Source organism: Pleurodeles waltl, chromosome 11 (assembly GCF_031143425.1).
Source record: "Pleurodeles waltl isolate 20211129_DDA chromosome 11, aPleWal1.hap1.20221129, whole genome shotgun sequence".
NCBI lineage: Eukaryota > Metazoa > Chordata > Amphibia > Caudata > Salamandridae > Pleurodeles > Pleurodeles waltl.
Genome location: NC_090450.1, coordinates 868,903,842 through 868,923,257, shown reverse-complemented (window position 1 = coordinate 868,923,257; position 19,416 = coordinate 868,903,842). Strand labels below are relative to the sequence as shown.

Below are 19,416 nucleotides of genomic sequence, written 5' to 3'. Positions count from 1 at the left end.
CCTAGTTCAGTGTAATGTCTATGCAAAGAGAAAAACATTATTTTCAAGAGACTTTCTACCTTCCTCTGTGCAATCAACATGATGTGAATGCAGTGATATTCAATGCTAAACTAATGAAGGCTCTTGTGGCACAAAATATTCTAGTGTCTAGGAACAACCTCGTCAGAGTCAAATCAAAGATCGTTTCTATAAAAGATGGCTGCCGAGAGGGCATTGAAAAACTTCACTGATTTATGCACTGCAGAGGGAGAACACCAATGTGGTCCAGATGTTCAAACATGCAGTCTCAAATTGATAGGTGCCCATTATAGCCTTAGAACCCGCCGTAGCGGGCTCTACCGGTTATTAAAGGCCCGCTCCCCGCGTTAAATGCCCGAGCCGATTGCGAGGGCATTTAACAAGGGAAAGGGACTTTAATAGCCGGTAGAGCCCGCTACGGCGGGTTCTAAGGCTATTAGAACATTCTGCCACACAGGGCAGAATGTTCTATTAAAAAAAAAAATGTTCACGGAGCCAGAGGGGATTTAAATCCCCTCGGGCTCCGTGAGGCTTTGTTCACAGCAACAGCTGTGAACAAAGCGAACATTGGAATGTTGGCACAGCGGGCTTTTACCGGCCAGTAAAAGCCCGCAGCACTCCATTGTTTTCAATGGAGCTACCAACATTCCAATGTTCTAATTAAGGATACATGACAGTAATAGAAACACATCTGCTCGGATGAAAACATATTAAAACCATAAGTTTTCTTTTTGAAGAATTATAATCAAAGATCTGTACAGTGAGGAATTAATTCAAAACGTTGTTGCAAAGACTAAACTAGACACGAAGCCCCGAATTAAAATTATGACATATCAACAGCATTCAAGGGTAAATATTTAACTCAATAAGGGATTTAGCTGTGACTGGCACATACTACATGCAAAGAACTGAACATTGCACAGTGGTTAGAACAGCCAAACGTGACTCATGTGGCCAAAGAATTATGCTACGTTTTTCACTGCATAATAATTATAAAGTGCGTGTTAACTACAACTGAAACAAGAACATAGCGGACAACTCAAAATGGTCCAACACAGGGGTTGCTAAGATTTGGGGAAGGCACGGTTATACCGTGGCAAATGTGCTTTACTTTGTGGTCGCTAAGATATGTTACCTTTTTATGGACTTAGGGCCTGATTACAACTTTGGAGGAAGGTGTTAATCCGTCCCAAATGTGACGGCTATACCACCAGCCGTATTACGAGTCCATTATATCCTATGGAACTCGTAATACGGCTGGTGGTTAATCCGTCACATTTGGGACGGATTAACACCTCCTCCAAAGTTGTAATCAGGCCTTTAGTGCGCAGTCCAAATACCAGCAAAACATTACATACCTATTCAGTGTCAGAGTGTACGTTTACTGGCTTGTTTAACTTTCCAGTAAGGCCACAGATGTTGTTGCAGAAAGTGCATAGGAAGTTAAATGTCATAGGTGGACTGCATTGTGCAACTGCTCCACCCACGAGCGACTGAGATGTATGGCACCAGGGAACACCACTGAGATCTACACCGTGGCAGTTTTAAAACCGCTGCTTTAGATAAAGCAGAGAAAATGTTTTGTCAAATAGGAAACTTACGTTCATACAGTGGATGAGTCACACCAAAGTCTGCCCTAAAAGGCCACTGCGATAGGTGAATAAGGTATAGAAGTGTGACATACTATTAAAGAAATAATGTGTGTCCCCACATTGAAAAGCTGCCAAAAGCTTTTGTCAATGTATAGGCAAAGTTACATTTTCGCGCAGCAGGCCTAAATAAAAAGCTAGTTTCATAATACAACCTGGAATTTTTTTTTGAACTTGATTAAATGTTATTTCACACTAATTATCAAAAATCGTACAACGTGGTGAAAGTGGATTTTTGGCTTGCGTAGTGGAAGTGTAACTTTTTAAACTGTACTGTGTCACCTAAAAAACAAAAATAACTAAACCAGCTCTGGTGGCTGCCTTTTCTTCATGGCCATAAACCAGTCACTTCTAAAACCATGAAGACTGCAGTGGAAGCACTGACCACATACCTGGGTTGAGTCGTCTGGAAGGGTGAAGAGGTGACTTTGTTCCACAAATCCCTGACAGCCTGAGTCAAACACACCTAGGAGGACACTGAAGGTAAGTATCTCTTCACATAACTTAAAATCCAATTGGAATTGTTGATTGTAGGATCTATTTATACTCCTGTTGGTCTCAAGATTCCTTTTCAAGTTATGCAGTCCAGGGATCTACATTCCTTTGGGACTGCTGAAGTTCTCTTGGGAGGGAAATGGAATCTCCCGTCGGACCTACACTTCTGCTCTAAAACCTCCACTGACCCACACCCCAGTGATAGATTTGTCCTACAAGACACCATATCAGACCATGCGCTGATCGAACTATGGCGCTTGATGCGAAGCGCATAAAAAGGTTACACTTTTACATCTTGTGATCACAGTTCTAGGTCCAGGATAGATTATTTCCTCTATACAGCAGCCTTAGCCCTAACATCTGACAAAAAAACAGCATTCTACTGAATGGCACCTCTGATCATGATCACATCCTCACTGACCTAGATCCTGCTGCACTCAGACCCCTCACTTCACACTGGGGAATGAACGCAGGATATTACAGACTCCTTGAGGTTAAGATGAGACTCTGTTCTTCAACTTTATCTGGAGGAAAATGCTGAATTGGTCCCCTCTCTGCATGTGCCCTAGGTGGTGGGGAAGACTTGTCTTTGGGGCAACAAGGGATGCGTGGAAACAGAGAGGTGTAGTTTAGACAATAAGGTCAAGCGTCTAACTCAGGAATATAACACCCCCCCACTCCAAATCCGTTCAAAGAGACCTTTGCAAAGCTAAATATAACATCAATGAACTTAGCAGTGGCTAGTTTAGGGATCCTATGGCACTAGAAGACGTCTATGATACTGTCTTCTACCACCTGGCTGTCACATATACATTGTAGGAAGCTGGCACTCTACATAGGGCACTAAAATGAAGTACACTGTGCAGAGCCCAGTGGATCCTCAATTGGTCTGCAGAGGCAAAAGTAGATTGGACTAATGCTCTATTTTGTGGTAGTGTGGGTGAGCAATTAGGTATATCAGAGGGTAGTGCTAAGCATTTGATTTAATCACAGAGGCAATAATGAGACACTCAAAGAAAAATGCTGGGACCAATTTAGAAATATAACAATTCTTTTTATATATGTTTCAAACCCAAGAACTACGTAATCAGGTAAGAAGACTTTTAAGTATAAAAACTTTGCAGTTTCAAAAATAGATAATGTGCAATATTCAGAGTTCTCGCAATGTTATCCTATGGAGAAAAAATCATGTACAGCAAACACAGGGTTAACAACGACTTACAAAGCCATTCTCAGGGAGTTAAGGTAAGTACTGGGCACTGATCAGAACCACACCAATAGGTCACACCGGGCGGCACTAGGACTGCTGGGTGCAGACGTGCAAAAAGGCATTGAGTGCCCAATGGTTTCCTATAGGAGTTTGACCCCATGACAACCAGTCTGCAGGCTCTGGCTGGAAAGCAAGTCGGGGACAACAACCAGGTAAGTAGTTAGACATGGGGAGCTCAGGGATGTAGGGACACCTTTTGTCCTCATCTCCTGTGCCCAGGGGCGACAGATGCAGGTCTTCTGGTAATGGATTTTCTCGTCCAGGATCGTTTGCGGTCACAGGTTTCTGTGAGTTAAGGCTGCAGGTGTTGTTGGGGGAGTCTGGCAGGGGTGGACCCACGGTGGACTCGAGCTCTCAGGAGTTGGGGGACATTGTTGGCACTGATGACCCACTTCAGCTGGGGTCAGGATTCACGGGTGCAGTGGTTGCTGTAGGTGTCTGGGTTTCTCTCACTACCAGGTTTGGGAAGAGGGAGTCTGCATGCAGGGGCTTCAGGTTACTTGGATGAGTCCAGGAGAGGTGACCCTCGGGGGGACTCGGGCTCAGGACAGCTGGGGAGCCCTGCTGGCACCGTTGGTGGACTTCTTACCGGGTTGAGGTCGTCAGGCACAGAGGTCACTTCAGGTGGCGGGTTTCCTGGCTGCAGAGTCCTTGTTGGATACTTTGCAGCTGAGCAGATTTGCTGCTCATGGGAGTTGGAGTCTTTTTAGATGCAGAATGGCTTCCTGAATTTCTTGAAGCTGCAGCTGCAGGACAAGTCTTTTTGTGCAGCGTCTGTTCAGGGTAGCAGGTAGGCTGGAAGGGTTGGCACTGGGTCAACTGCTTAGTCTTCCTCTTCTTCTGCGGAGTCGTTTCCTTTTTGTCCTTCCTCATGGGTGGCACCTAAATACTCAATGGGCTGACCACCTTTACGGTGACTACATCCTTCTTATAACCACTTCTGCTGGGAGGTGGGCATAACCCTAACCCTAGTGGCCTAATTCCTTCCAAACAAGATAGAGGAATTTGAAAAATAGTGTAGACTTCACCTCGTTCGCCTTAGGGGTAGGGCTGGCATAATTTAACTATTTTTCTCGCATGCGCTGCTGCCGAAGGTGGGATGAGGACAGGGGGAGTCGGTCACCTCCACCACCTGAAGAGACCTGGGTTGCATTTCAAAGCTGGCAATGCCTTTGAAGCTCCCTGCTCTGGAATGTTCATCCTACTCTAGACGATATGTTATCACCTCCGCCCAGAGCAGGCCTTTGCTCGTGGCCTCTGAGAGCGTTGGCCCTCACCTGAGGGGGCAAACCAGGCATAGAGAGGAAGCTTCAACAAACTAGCTGCAAACTGGAGGTAAGGGCCAGGACTATTTCCAAGGGAGGACACAGGAAAAAACGGGAAATTGGTTTCAAGTAAGGAACATAAGGAAAAGGGAAGACATGCAAATTCTTTCATGCCCAAAGTGAGTACTTGCTAAAGATGTAACAAGGAGGGGCACTACAAAAGGAACTCCCAGATGAAAGACCCTGTACCAGTGGCACTCATCATAGCAAGTGTGTCAACTGTGGCTGAATGGACCCAAGGGGGCCCTGTTGTACTCACCCTAGTAGCATCGGCATTTGGCAAAGGCACCCAGATGCTCCAAAGCATATCCATCCAAATTCCATGGGATCTGTGTTGAAGGCTAATATCAAAGGAAGGAAGGTGCATACTCTGAAGGATACAGCATAAGACTATGCTCAAGAAGAATAACCTCAACTCTGTGGCAATCCACTCTGGTGCCAAATGTACATGTTATGTAACCAGTGGGGATGCCTTGGAGCATCCGATTGCACAACAGGAGATAGAAATCAATGGCAAGTTGGCCATGTTTGATGCACAGATGTGCTGAGAGGACAGGCTGTTTTACAGTGAGCATTAGATTCCAGAGTCAGAAGCCACCAAGAGACTAGTGGTTCACTTAATGAACAGGACTTTCTGTTGTCGCTAGCCCACTAGGTGCCCATAGTAGGACAGTGGATAAGTGGTACTCTCTGTTCTACTGGTCTGGGACGCAGAGGCACAGAGGTGCTCAGCAGAACCTGTTCTACTTGCCAGTAGTGACACTGCCATTCGAAGGTATTCAATTCTAGTATGTTGTCAATGACATTGTTGATCTGTTTGACCCACTGTCAGCAGCAGGCAACAAGTATACCTTGGTTGAGGTGGATCATGCCATCAGCTATCCAAAGGCAGTACCTCTGAGGAGCACAACTATGAAGTTATTAACTAGAACACTCCTAGCATTCTATTCAAGAGTTTGTGTTTCCAAAGCAGTGATTTTCAATTAGGGAACAAATTGTATTTCTTCTTACATGAGAAAAGTGGGAGCAAGCAGGTGTTATATCCAGCTACTCCACAGCATACCTTTAAGAGCATGATGGGAACTCTGACACAGAATGTCAGGACAAAGGGGCTGTAAGTGGTAGTATAGAAGGTTTTTGAGTGAACTACTTGGTAGACAGAGGTGCCATGCAGAAGACAAGAGGTGTTCCATGTGAATGTCTCAAATCATACCTGCAGAGAGATTTCTTAGTAAACATCAAGCCTGTGACAAAGGAGGTTGGGAAAGTCCATTTTCCAACCTGCTGCAGAGTAATGTGAATGATGGTTATGTGGATGGGGGTACAACCTGTCCCTGAACTAACACTGGAGCAACAAAGAGAATGCGGAGAGGTGGTGGGATTAGTTCCTCATCTCTATCTGCTAACTCCATGGGTGAAACCTGTCTGTGCACATGACACAGACACCCTTGCAACCCTGAGAGTCAAGTGAAGAAAGAACTGTACTTGGTCCAGTTTGCAAATCTGTAGTAGTATGAACCACAGGACACGAGAAGCAAACAACGTTAAGTACCATGCCTGAGGCCCAGTAGCCCCCTGTCTGACATGTCGCTCTCATGAATGGGGTCTGACACCTTACGAAATAGACATTGCTCAAAATGCACAGGAAGCTTTTTCCTCCAATTCACTGGAATGAAAATAACGTTCAACAATATACACGTTTTTGGATTTTATTAAGGATCAAGAAAAAGCACACACATGTGCATCAGCCATTAGAATGTGATAGAAACCGCCCTCATCACCTCCACCAACGACATCAGAACCATGCTGGACAGCGGCGAAACCGCGGCCCTCATCCTCCTGGACCTCCTAGACACCGTCTGCCACCACACCCTACGCTCACGCCTCTGCAATGCTGCAGTAGATCCTCAAATCTCAGGGTCCTTATATCCTGTGGTAGATCCTCGAGTTCCACTGTAGCCTGCCATGTTCAGAAGGGGCATCAGGTCGCAGGTTTTAGGGTGGTCACATAGGGGCTTGATTGACTGTGCTGGTGCTGGGGAGGCGTAACATATGTGACAGCCACAGTCCTTGGCTTCTGTGGTGCAGTCCATAAAATCCATTACTAGGGCATTGTCAGGTGTATGGCCTACTTTTTTGTTGAAGCCTTTTCTTGGTCTCAGCTATTCACCTGTGTTCGTCCCTCTCTAGTCAAGTTAATCTTCAAGCCAGACATTGAGACTTTGTCACTTCTTGAAATTTCTTTAGCAGTGTCAACTCAAATACTTTCCTTGGAATTATTTGAATCTTTCTGTGCTTACTTAAGAAGCCTCACGGGAAAGTGAAAGTTAGATGTTCCTTATTTGGACTGAAAGACTCCTGTTGGGCCCCTGACTTCGGAGGTCATTTCGAGTTTGCTGCTGCTGATGATGATCCCAATGTTATTGGCATGGGTGGGTGTCAGTCCTAGCTCTGTTGGCCACCAGGAGGAGAATCATAGCGATGTGTTCTTACCGAAGACCTTGATTTGGTTGTGTCGATGTTCAGCTTTTGACAATTGCTCTTCATATCCAATCATGCAGGCACTGAACTTGATTCGGGTACTGGGCATCTTGTTCATGAGGAAGAGACTGAGTTGCAAGTTGTCAGCACAGGAGAGAGTGTTTGTATTGCCAGAGCGGTAATCGGCAACCCTTCCCCCTCCCAGTACCCCCCCACATCGCCTTGAGACCCTAACGGGTGAGTAGTGCACTTAATACAATTTTTTGAGTTTGATTGATTGATTGTTCAGTCGGAGTTCCTTTGTGTACCACATGGCCCAAGGTCTGGATCTTGTTGTATTTTTGTTTTTGAGGGGGTTATGGGAGCTGGCACAGAAGGTTATCTAATTGTTAAAATTCTTGATGGCTTTGGAGAGGCTGTTGCTGTGTTGGGGTTCATGGGTGTTTAAAGCGGTGTTCCAGTCCTTGTCAGTGATGCTGTTGTAATTTCAACGACTGGTCCGGTGGTGGTGAGTGTGCATTGGACCACGACGGGGAAAGATTAACTTGACGGGTGCATGGTCTGTCCAGGAAACTGGTGTGGTCTCCCCAACTCAGATACTGCTAAAGTTGGTGATGTGGGTAGGTCCCTTTACATGTTGGGTGAGGCCTGGGATTCCAAGGTCCTCAATGAGTGCTCTTGAGTTGGGGTCAGAGTGGTCTTCCATGTGGAAGTTCAGAACTCCCAGAAGGATGTAATTGCTAGTATTGAAGGTGAGTGGTGCAACAAAGTCATTGATGGTGTCAGTGAAGGTGGTGTGCAGTTCCAGTAGTCTGTAGATGAGACTGCTGGTTAGGGTGAAGTTCGAACGAGTCCAAGTTCATGAGCGCTATTAAAAAACATAATCTTCAAGGAAGCTTTTGGTACACTTTTGTTTGAAAAAGACCGACCCTGCGAATCGGGCTACAGCAGACAACACCCTAATCAAGACTACTTACAGCTGATTTTTCATTGAGAAGTTCTTGGCATTTCCCAACTCTAAGATGGCATCATCTGCCAGCTTTGAATTGAGAAGACACTTCTGTTCTCACTGACTTCCACCAATTAGTCTGAAGTGGTCACAAAGTGAAAGAAAACTCCCTAATGCCCTCCAGTCCTGTTACTTAAAAAGATCATCATATTGGCATTTAATAAGACTGAAAGTGCTCCTAACAATGACGAATATTGAAATTCAGGGTTAGATTCAAATGGCTATAATGAGTCTCGACCTGAAGCATCACACAGACAAAAACACACAAACTTACAGTGCACAATTAGGGTGAAATAAAAAAAATACAGGTAAGAGGTCTGAGGTCTTCATACCAACATTTAGCTCTTTTCTAAGACCTTTCGATTTGAACAGATATGAGATTAGAACAGCAGGAAGATTAAGTAATTTTCCAGTATAACAGAAAATGGTCCAGTGGGGATGGCAGGACTGCTGTCCTTGTTTCTTGGATCAATTATTAGTATCTAAATTGCTAAACAACATCAACTCCCAGATAGACCTTTGAAGTCACTCTCATTTGGAGGCCCTTCATGAAATTTAAAGAAAGCAAAAAACAGTAGCAAACATTTATCACATTGTATCCCATTCTCGGTGCCTATTTATATAGCGTGTCATGTAGGGCATATTCCCTGAACAGAAATTCTTAAAACGTATTCCATAATTTTCTTCATTGCTATAAAATAAATCATGCTCTGAGCTGCAACCATTTCTCATATTTAACAGCTAATGTTAGTAAGGCCAAAACTTTGTCTACTGACACGGTTCAAGCAGGAGCAAATGACAAAATGGAACTTTAACTGTACATGAAAGTTCTAGTGTTCGAAAAGTTTGCATAAAGGCCTGGCATAATTTACTGACTAAAGGTGTACATAATTTTGATTTTGGCATCTAGAACTAGACAGAGTCCCTTTTTTTCTTTTACCTCATCAGAGGCGTGCACGGAATACAGTGGCATTAGCGGCACAAAAACTGAGCTCAACCTCAAACAAACTTTCTCAATGGCATTCTACTGATGGAAATCACTCTAAAAGTATTAAGACTTGATAACTTATTGCTTCTTATTTGAAAATCCTTTCTGGGTGCTACGTTGAAAAGAAAAACATGTTTCCTGTAAATTTTATTTAGACCTCTGCCATTGAAATTTCAAACAGTATTGTAGCATAGAAGAGTAACTAGAGTATTAAAATAAATTATTCAACAAGATTCTCAACTTTCATGTATAACACTAAATGACCCCTATTTTGTTCATGCACCAGAATCGAGAAGATGGAGAAACAATATAAAAACAAACAATATAGAAAGGGCACTGTGCCTGGAAGGCAGGGACAGAGGCCAGAGTACCAAGACGTTGGGTCAGGCTGCTGAAGGGTCAGTGGCTGCAACGGAGCTTTCTCAGCCCAAGGAACCAGAGTACTGAAACAACCGAGGCTGTGCCTGAGCCTGCGTATGCTTTCACGCTCAAAAGGTCTAGACAGAGAAGTTCATGGACAAAAACAGTAACAGAGAAACCAAAATGAGAGGGAAAAGAAAGAATGAAATGAGCATGATAAGTGGCTGAACACTACATTTTAGACTACCATGAAGAACAAGTTATTTACATTTGGTAACGCTCCTTCTAGAGAATAACAGCAGATTCCTCAACCTGTGAATGTCCCCAGGCACCGTAATGATTTTGGGAAACTCTCCGTAATAATTTCTGTGTGCCAGTAAGAGGTGCCCCGCAAGAGGACATCAGTTACTCGAAGACATCTTCCGTGCCATCAGAGTGTGACTCACAAACTGATACATCAAGAGTATGCAAAATCTAACTTGAAACCTGATTGTTTCAGAAGAATTTCATTTCACAGAACCTGGAGGAAGGCGTGTGGGTGAGGAATCTGCGGTATAATGAAGTATCCATCAGACAAACTGTTAGCAAAGGTAAGTAACTTGTTCTTCTGGGAGATATTTGTAACCACAGATTCCTCAACTTGTTGTTATTAAAAAAGCAATGTCCCTCAAGGAGGTGGGTGTGAGGAATTGACTTCACACCAGGAAGTCCCGTAGGACAGAGCAGACAAAATGGCCCTCCCTCTAGGCCTGGGAATATACACAATAGGGCCTGCTGAATATACGGATGGATGCGCCCAGCTGAATGTTTTGGCAGATGTCCAAATCAGGAATACCCTGAGTCAGAGCCATAGTAGCAACCACAGACCTGCTGAAATGGGCCCAAAGGAATTCATAAGGCTCCTTCTTGGCCAACATGCAGCACAGTTTTACACAAAGGACAATTGTTTGTGATAAGATGTATTTTGTACTGCCTTTCTTTAATTCACACCAACAAACCCAACAGAGTCCACTCAGTACTCCTTAGTCCTAGTGCAGATGAAACTAAAGGACTGCTGAAGATCCAATCAGTGCAGCCTCCCTTCCTCCTTTGAGGGATGTGGAGGAGATAAAAATGCAGGAATTGTAATGGACTGGCCCACTTGAAAGGGAGACACCACTTTCAGAAGAAAGGAAGAAAAGCTGCATGTAACCTAAGCACTAATTTATCAGGAAAAGGTTGTATACAGAGGCTAGACAAATAGCGCCTGCAGTTCACAGAGACAACATGCAAAAGTGAATGCAATGAGGAGCACAGTGATTAGAGTCATAACTTCCAGGGTACAGTATGAAGGTGTAAGAACTAAACTGAAGTCCTACTGCGGCATAATAATGGGGGCAGGTAGAAAAAAGTACAAAAGTACTTTTAAGGAAAGAATCACAGCAGCTAATTTTAACAAAGAGGGTTGATGAAGCAAATGAAGAAAGACTAAAATGGCTGATAAGTGGCCTTTAACCTTGCCGGGCCAATACAAAACAACCACAAAGAGTTAAGACAATTTAGCCTTTAGGGGATCAACTTAGACTTTAGAGGGCTTCTCCTTTCCCCAACCAACAATTTAGGCTGATGTCCAGAATAAATTGCCTTTGTGGATGGGTGGCAAACTGCCAAACCACCATCCACCACCTGTAACTGAAGATTGAAATGTCTCAATTGATTCCTCTCAATCTCCAAGCATGGAGAAGTAGGTTACGTAGGTTTCATTATAGGACACTGCTCTGCTGCTGAGACTGCAGGTCCACTCAAAGAGGCAGTCAATGTGGAGGGCATTTTCTGAGATTTAGACGCTCTGAGTACCAGACCCTTCAAATCCAGCCAAGGGTATCTGAATGAGCAGAGTGTGATCCCTTCTGGCCTTCTTCAGGACCCTTAAGATCATTGGCAGAGAAGGAAACAAATAACATTCATGAGGTCCACCGAAGACGGATGGCGCCTCCCCACTGAAACGTCAAGGCACAAAAGGTGGGTCATTGAGCCTTCTAAGAACTACAAACAGATCTACAGAGGGTGCCACATTCCGAACAAATACACCCTATCCTAACTCCAGAAGCTGATGCCACTTGTGATCGACAAGAAGACACCTGATGAGTTCATTTGACTGACTCAGTGAATCCACAGATGACTAAATTTCCAGCCAATGCCTCAGCCAGGCAGAGGGTATGGGACCCCACTTCACCCTGCTTACTGCGGTATCACATGGTGGTCATGTATGGACTTTGAACAACCGACCCCTGGCAGAAAGCAGAAAAGCACTGATGGCTTGCCAGATGACTCCAATGACTATACACTTGGGACCCCTGTAATGCCAAACAACCAGCCCAAGCACAAAGATGATATGTCCATCACCAATGTAATGGTTGAGTTAAAGTTAATGGTCTGCGTATACAGCAGTCATAAACCCCAAAGATCCTGGGTTACTTCAGCCAAATTGCTAATTTTGTCTGACAGGCACTCACATTTTTCGGGACACTGAAGGTGAAGATCCCATCGTAGAGCCCACCAGTGGCAATGGTCAGGAGGCCCCAGAAGAATGCACAAGACCAACAGCCCAAGTAGTCTCCGAACCCTCACTTCTTTCTTCCTCTAGTATGTTTTTTTGGGATGCTTTTCCAACTGTCTATTGACACGGTCGTGACGATGGCCCTGGTCAAGTCAGTTTTAAGGGCTGAAACATCACCTTTTTATAATGTGGGCTGTTCAAGTACCTTTAATAAATACGACCAATATCAACTGATGATGCACCTGAATTATTATATGTGCTATCTCATATCTTGGATAATTTATAAAGGAAGTCATTTTTACTTATGCCCTCTTTGCACCTTATTTTTCACAAAAGCATTGCACTGTTATACCATCTCACATAGATAATGTGAAGTAATTGCTGTAATATAGGTTTGCTGTAACATTCTTAACCTTTTATGTTTTTCTACTTGATGGATTATCTTTAACATGCATATGCATGGATTTATCTCAATTAATAGACACTGGGTCGAATTTATAGGCTCTCTTTGTTTGACTAATCCAAACAGAAATCTTGATGTTAAACTTTTTACTCCCAGAATTCACCACTTCTTATGTGACATTTATTTGCAGCAAAGTTTACAGCTGGTCATTTGGGAGTGGATATACCTGCATGCTGTCAGTTTAGAAAGTTTAGAAGTTTGGAATGCTTTAGTCAAGTACTGAAAACTGTAGGAGGGGAGCTTTGGATCCATGCCGAAGGGCACATAAAAAAAAGAGGAACTGACATACTAGTTACTTACCTTAAGGTAACACCATAACTGGTAGACACTATCTAGCTACAGATTCCTTACCTTTTAATATCCCCAGGTTTCAGACTGGAACCGGAGGATTTTCAAGCAGTACCCCTGTATGCCAGTAAGGGGCATCATTTGGTTCTGTGTTGGAGTCGTCAGCACTAGAAGTGACAAGTACGGTACTTATATAGGCACCACCTTGGTGCACTGACGTCAGTTACGTTCGCAACGTTTCACGCCAGAAGAGGAGTGTCACGATGAAAACTGAACCCCAGTGTGAAAAAGACTAAACCCCTGAAAGGCGTTGTTCCTCATACCTGAATCAGTTCACAGAGTGGGGAGGATGGGAAGGTTGGCAAGGAATCTGCAGCTAGAAAGGAACCTCTACCAGATAAGGCATTACTGGAGGTAAGTAACTTGTTTATCTGAAAGAAACTTCTAGCCACAAATTCCTTACCTTTGAATAGATCCCCAAGCAATACCTCCCTGGAGGTGGGACTGCAACTCCGATAAAATAAAAAAAAAACCTGCAAGAACGAACAGGCAAAGTGCCCGTCACAACAGACCTGACTGTCCAGACAGTAATGTTTTGTCAACATGTGCAGAGATGCTCAAGTCGCTGCCCGACAGATGTACAGGAGAGGAATGCTACATGCTTACGTGGTTATTGCAGCCTTGGCTCTGGTAAAGTCAGCCCGCAAGCTCTCAGAGGGCTGCTTATGGCCAATGTGTAGCAGAAACAAGGCCCTTCACAACATCAGACCCACCAACCTGAATCATCACATCTCTCTCCATAACCCCGCCAGACACCTTTGATCCGCCCTGCAGGCACTAGCCACCATTCCATGTTGCCGGAAAACCACAGCTGGAAGAAGATCTTTCACATACCTCGCAGCCAAGAGCTGGAACAACCTACCCATGCACCTCAGACAAATCCCATCACTCACCATCTTCAGGAAGAACTTAAAGACATGGCTCTTCGAATGAGGTCCAGACCTACAACCAGCGCCTTGAGATCCTCATGGGTGAGTAGTTGCGCTTTATAAAAACTAATTGATTGATTGAGATATTGATGCACAGTCAAATCCATTGAGATATGGCCCTTTCCTGTACAGATTTTCTCTTTTTTGCTCCAACATAACCCACAGAGAGTTAATCGTATACCCGGAACTATTTTTTACTTTCAGGATAGAAGAAAAATGCTCTTTTTGGGCCATGCAGAGGAGTAACTCTACTTCTGAGGGATGAAGGGGTGCAAAGAAGGTAGGAAGGGTGACGTTTTGGCTTACTTGGAAAGGAGTGACAACATTTCGCAGGGCAGAGGACCAGTTTGTCCGGATAAAAGGTGGTGTTAAGGAGGGAGTGACGAGAGCACGTGGAATTTGCTGGTCCTCCTAGCCGATGTTATGGCCACTAAGAAAGCAGTTTTGATAGTCAGCAGCCTAAGAGGACAATTTTGTAGAGGCTCAAAGGGAGCACACATAAGAGAAGTACGGACCATGTTGAGGTCCCACTGATGCATAATAAAGGATGTAAGTGGGAATACGTGTTGTAGACCTTTAAGGAACCTAGTCACAACCAGTTACAAAGAGAGAAGGCTGGCCTGGCAACTGCAAAAAAGCATAGACGGCAGATGGGTAACCCTTACCTGTGCCCAAAGTAGAGCTCTGCTGGGGTGAAGAACATTGAAAACAAGAGAACCTGTGATAGGGCTGACATTGTGAGAGGCACACCAAGAGACAAATTTGTCCCAGCGGCATGTGTATACTGTCTTGGTGGAGCAACGCCTGGTTGCCAGAATAACATCACAGACTTCTGGAGGAAGGTCAAAGGCTGTCAACTTCCACCACTCAATCTCCATGCATGGATGTGGAGGGTGCGTGAGTTCTGGCGCAGGACCTTGCTTGTTGCTGTGATAGAAGATCTTCCCTAAGAGGCAGCTGGAACGGGGGACCAATGACCATGATCAATAGCTCGGGCTACCAAACTCTCCTTGCCCAATGACATGGGCCCGGTCATTCCTGTCTTCTTGAGAACTCTGGCCTGGAGTGGTATTAGCAGAAGGATGTACAGGAGACTAGAGCTCCACTTGAGACGTGAAGTGTATCCAAGCGAGAGTCACCTTGGAAACTCCAGCACGCAGAATTGAGGTCACTGGCAGTGGCGAACAAATCTAAGCAGAGCTTTCCCCACTGCTGAAAGAGACCTTGGACCAACTTTGGTTGGAGACACCATTCGTGAACCGCTATGCATCTTCGGCTGAGTTCGTACGCCCCGGTGTTCAGAGAACCCGCTAGGTGTTGAATCACCAGGGAAATGCAATAAAATCCAGCCATGTCCAGAGGTGCAGAGCCTCCTTCAGAGGGTACACCAACCCACCCTGCACTGTTTGTTGCAGTACCACATGGCGGTGGTGTTGTCCATGAACCCCTGCACCAGCCTTCCCTTGAACAAAGGAAGAAATGCTTTTAATGCCAATCGGATCGCCTAAACCTCCAACAACTTTAAGTGGAGCCTGGACTCAGACAGAGACCAGAGTCCTCTCATCGCCACCTCTCCCAAATGGCTGCCACATCCCAGAAGTGACGCATCAGTCACTACAGTCAAGTCTGGTTGGGGAAGGGGTCTGCTGCTGACCCAATCGCTGTACGTCAGCTACCACTGCAGGTCTTTTGCAGTTCCCTCCCAGATATGGACAATGACAGAGACATTTGCCTAATGCTTCATCCACTGGCCTTCAGATCTCACTAAAGAGCATGCATATGCTAGCTGGCACGAGGCAGCAGCTGGATGCAGGAGGCCATGAGGCCCAACAGCCTCAGAGTCAGTCTCACCGAAATACAGAATAAAGGCTGAAACATCTGTATCATAGCCTGAATATCCTGGACTCGCCTAGCAGGAGGATAGGCCCGAAACTGCACTGTGTCCAGAACAGGTCCGATGAAAGGGAGCAACTGAGACAGAGTCAGGTGTGTTTTTAGCACATTGATAGTGAACCCCAGTGAGTGCAAGAGGTTCGCCTTAGTCTGAAGGTGGGAGATGACTGCCTTGGGAAGCCAGCCTTCAGGAGCCAGTCGTCTATGGTAACGGAAGACTGAAATTCCTGATTTCAGCATAACAGATGGAACCACCGCCATCACCTTAGTGAACACCTGAGGGGCGCTGGTAAGGCGGAAGTGGAGCTCAGTGAACTGAAAACGTTTGTGACCCACCATGAACTGCAGTTAATGTCTGTAGACCAGCAGGAAGTAAGAGGTCTGTAAATCCAACGTTACCATCCAGTCTCCTGGGTCCAGCGCACACAAGACTTGAGCGAGTGTGAGCATTTAAAATTTCTCCTTCTTCAAGAAGAGGTTGAGAAGGCGCAGAACGAGAATAGGACTGGGCCCTCAGTCATTCTAGAGCACCAGAAAGTACTGGTAATAACAACCACAACCTATTTCTGATGTCTGCCACTGCTTTGTGGCTCCCTTGGCCTGCACTTTTTGGCGGAGCAAGGAGAGGTGGCCCTCCGTCAGCCAGGTGTAAGTTGGTGGAATGGGTGGAGTGAATGCCACAAAAGAGAGGGAATAGCCCTTTTGGATGATCTGAAATACCCATCGGTCTGATGTTACTGACTACCAGTAGAAGAGGTGATGGCATATCCTGCCTCTTCACTGGCTGGCCATGATGGTCTAAGGGCAGAATAAAGAGGCTTGGAGGCGGTGGCTTCCAGAGGGGGTGATGGACTGACCTGACCGCATGTCCAACACAGTGGCTCGGACCAATGCACTTAGCCATGAAAAGGCTGGGAAGACTGTTGTCTGTGGTGGCTGGGAGGGTATGCTTGTGGCTGGAGAACCCTTCCATAGTGACAAAAGGGATGGAAGGCAGATTGAGGTGGACGAGGGGCCATAGACAAAACCAAGGACCAGGCTAAAGTTCTGCTGTCCTTGAAGCACAAAAGCGCTGAATCTGCCTTGTCTCCTAAGAGGCAAAAGCCATCAAAAGGCACATCCATGAGGGAAGTCTGGACATCCCCTGAAAAACCAGATGTTCTCAGCCAGGCATGCCACCACAAGGCCACAGATGATGAAATTGTTCTATCTAGCGAGTCGGTCATGTCAAGTCCACATCTGAAGGAGAACTTCACTGCATCTCTCACGCCGGCAACTACCTGAGAGAGTATGGACTGGGCATACTCCAGGGCAATAGGCAGCACTTACGCAACTGAACCCCAAAACTTTGGGAATAATGGTCCAACTGTCACGTGGTGTTAACCAACAGCAGTGTCAGGCTGGTGTGGGAACAGTCTCTTACCAAAGGTGCCCAGCCTCTTGGATTCCCTATTTGGTGGGGTGGTAGGGAATGTGCCAGAGTGAAAACAGGATAAGGATGCTTGGACCACTAAGCTCTTCGGGTGGGGTGCTGGGTAAGGAAACTGGGATCCCCTGGAGTTGGTGATTGCTGCGGGCAATCGTCCTATTCACAGGAGCCCCTGTGCAGGGCTTGAACCAGAACCAAGAAGGACATCTGTAAGGGCTACATTAATTGGGAGTAAGGGTTCTGAGGGTGAAACTCTGTTAAAACATTTGTTTTGACTGCCACTGAGGGCAGGTGAAAGTTAGGACCTCACCAGCCCTATGCACCACCATAGCAAAAGAGACTCCCTCCTCCGTATCTCAGTGGGAAGGGAAACCAGGCCAGTGTCAGGTGAAGTTGTCTAACACAGTGGCCTCATCCAGTTCCTCATACTAGATGTCCCCCTTAACTGGTTCTCTGCCATAAAGGTCCATAGACCCCTCTCAAAAACCTCCCTCTCCAGGCCATATTAATTAAATAATGCACTGGCACTGCTTCAGAGAGGATGCCCTCAGTGGGCGCCGATGTGGTCCCAGTAGGGGCCCCTTTGCACCAAAGGCCCTCCAGAGGGGCAGAGCCACGCAAAACTGAGGTGCATGGCCTCATAAAAGTCCTTCAGTTGGGCGGGGGTCACTCCAGCTCTGGGAAAATCTGGGAAGCACGGAGCTAACACAGGTTTAGGCTTGCCGACTCGTGGCCTGGAGTGTCAACGGTCCCTCATCTCTTCAGATGACTTTAATGGATGCAGGTTAAGTTGACTTCTTATGCTTGAGAGACATTTCAGACTTCCCTGAAGACTTCAAAAGTGATGACAAACATCGGGATAAGCTCCACAAAAGGTCCTGGGACCTCCCATGTGAGCTGTACCTCGAGCGTCACTGTCTCGGCCGACGTCGGGCGGTGAGGAGCTTGAGGGGGCGCTTCCACAGCACCTTCAGGTGCATGGAAGCAGTCCTCACACATCTTGAAGTTGTGTCCCGCTCCAGGCACTACAAACACACTAAGTACGGGTCTGTCACCGACATGTCGCTGACAGGAACCACATGGTTTGTAATTAGCTGGTTTCCTGTGTGACATCCTCACACCCGCAGATAAATCGCAAGAACGTCAACAAAAAGTACAAAAAAAAATTATCCAGTCAAAAAGTGATAGCTCAATCCGGATCAGCGCTGACACAGAAAGGGAATTATAGATATCAGTGCGGCCTCTATAGGTACTGCATATATCACTACCGCTGCGGATGATGCTGATTAGGAACTGAACGTCACCTACCAGTGCGCAGGGGTATTGTTTGAAAATCATCTGGATCCAGAATGATGCCTCAGAATATTGAAAGGCAAGCCATTTGCGGTTAGTGTCTCTCAGATATCAAGAGTGCGAGGTTGGTGCCTATATTAGGCTCGACGTCACTATGCTTGGAGCCTGGATGGAGTCCAAAGGCTCCACCTGCCAGCATGTAGGAGCTACTGCAGACAGTCTCATGGATCTAGTCTAGCACTTGGAAAGATTCAGAAAGTGAGGAATCTGCTGTTAAAAATGTTTAAGAGAATAATTAAAGCCAAGCTTTCAAAGATTTATCCTTCAAACACATTAACATTTTTAATTTTCAAGTAAAATCGCAGTAGCTGTTACAACCAAAACATGGTACACTGAGGTTACTGTAATCATGGAGTACAAATTTAGTATGCTGATTAAACATTTTGATGAGCAAAACCAGTTTTCTTTAATGTAACAGGTTATAACATGTAGAAAAATATCATTCACAGATTTCTGAAAAGAAAGAGGTCCATGAATAAAAAGTAGATTCTGTGGGGCCTATGACAACCAATGGACTGACAACGACATACACAAATGCTATTGTATGTGATTCAGGAATGAAAGGAAAAGTTACTTACCTCTGGTAGAGGTAATACCTAGCTGCAGATTCTTTAACTTAGAACTTCCCCTAGGCGTCAGTCTGGACCGAGAGATTTTACTTGAGAACCGCCTGCGCTGTTAGGGGGCGACAGTTGGCGTTGTTGTCCGCATCGGATAAGATGTTGCAGGTCCTATATAGGCGACACCCCAGCGCACTGTCAGTTCTTTTTTTCCACACCAGCCAATGCTGATCCAAAGTTAGCCATCCCTCAATCATTTTTTGACAGGTCTTTTTTAAATTTTGTTGACGTTTTTTTCAATTTGCTA

General features: G+C 45.5%; 1 protein-coding gene across 4 annotated transcripts in view; it reads right to left on the bottom strand.

Moving 5' to 3' along the window:
* Positions 1 to 19,416, bottom strand: part of GIT2 (GIT ArfGAP 2) — a 374,247-nt gene that overhangs the window by 51,801 nt on the left and 303,030 nt on the right. The window contains exon 19 of one of the 4 annotated variants that reach the window (XM_069214724.1): positions 9,607 to 9,732. The exons of the other annotated variants lie outside the window; for them this stretch is intronic. Within the exon in view, the coding sequence (XP_069070825.1) occupies positions 9,607 to 9,732 (126 nt within the window). The remainder of the gene's footprint in view (positions 1 to 9,606; positions 9,733 to 19,416) is intronic. 4 annotated transcript variants of the gene reach the window in all.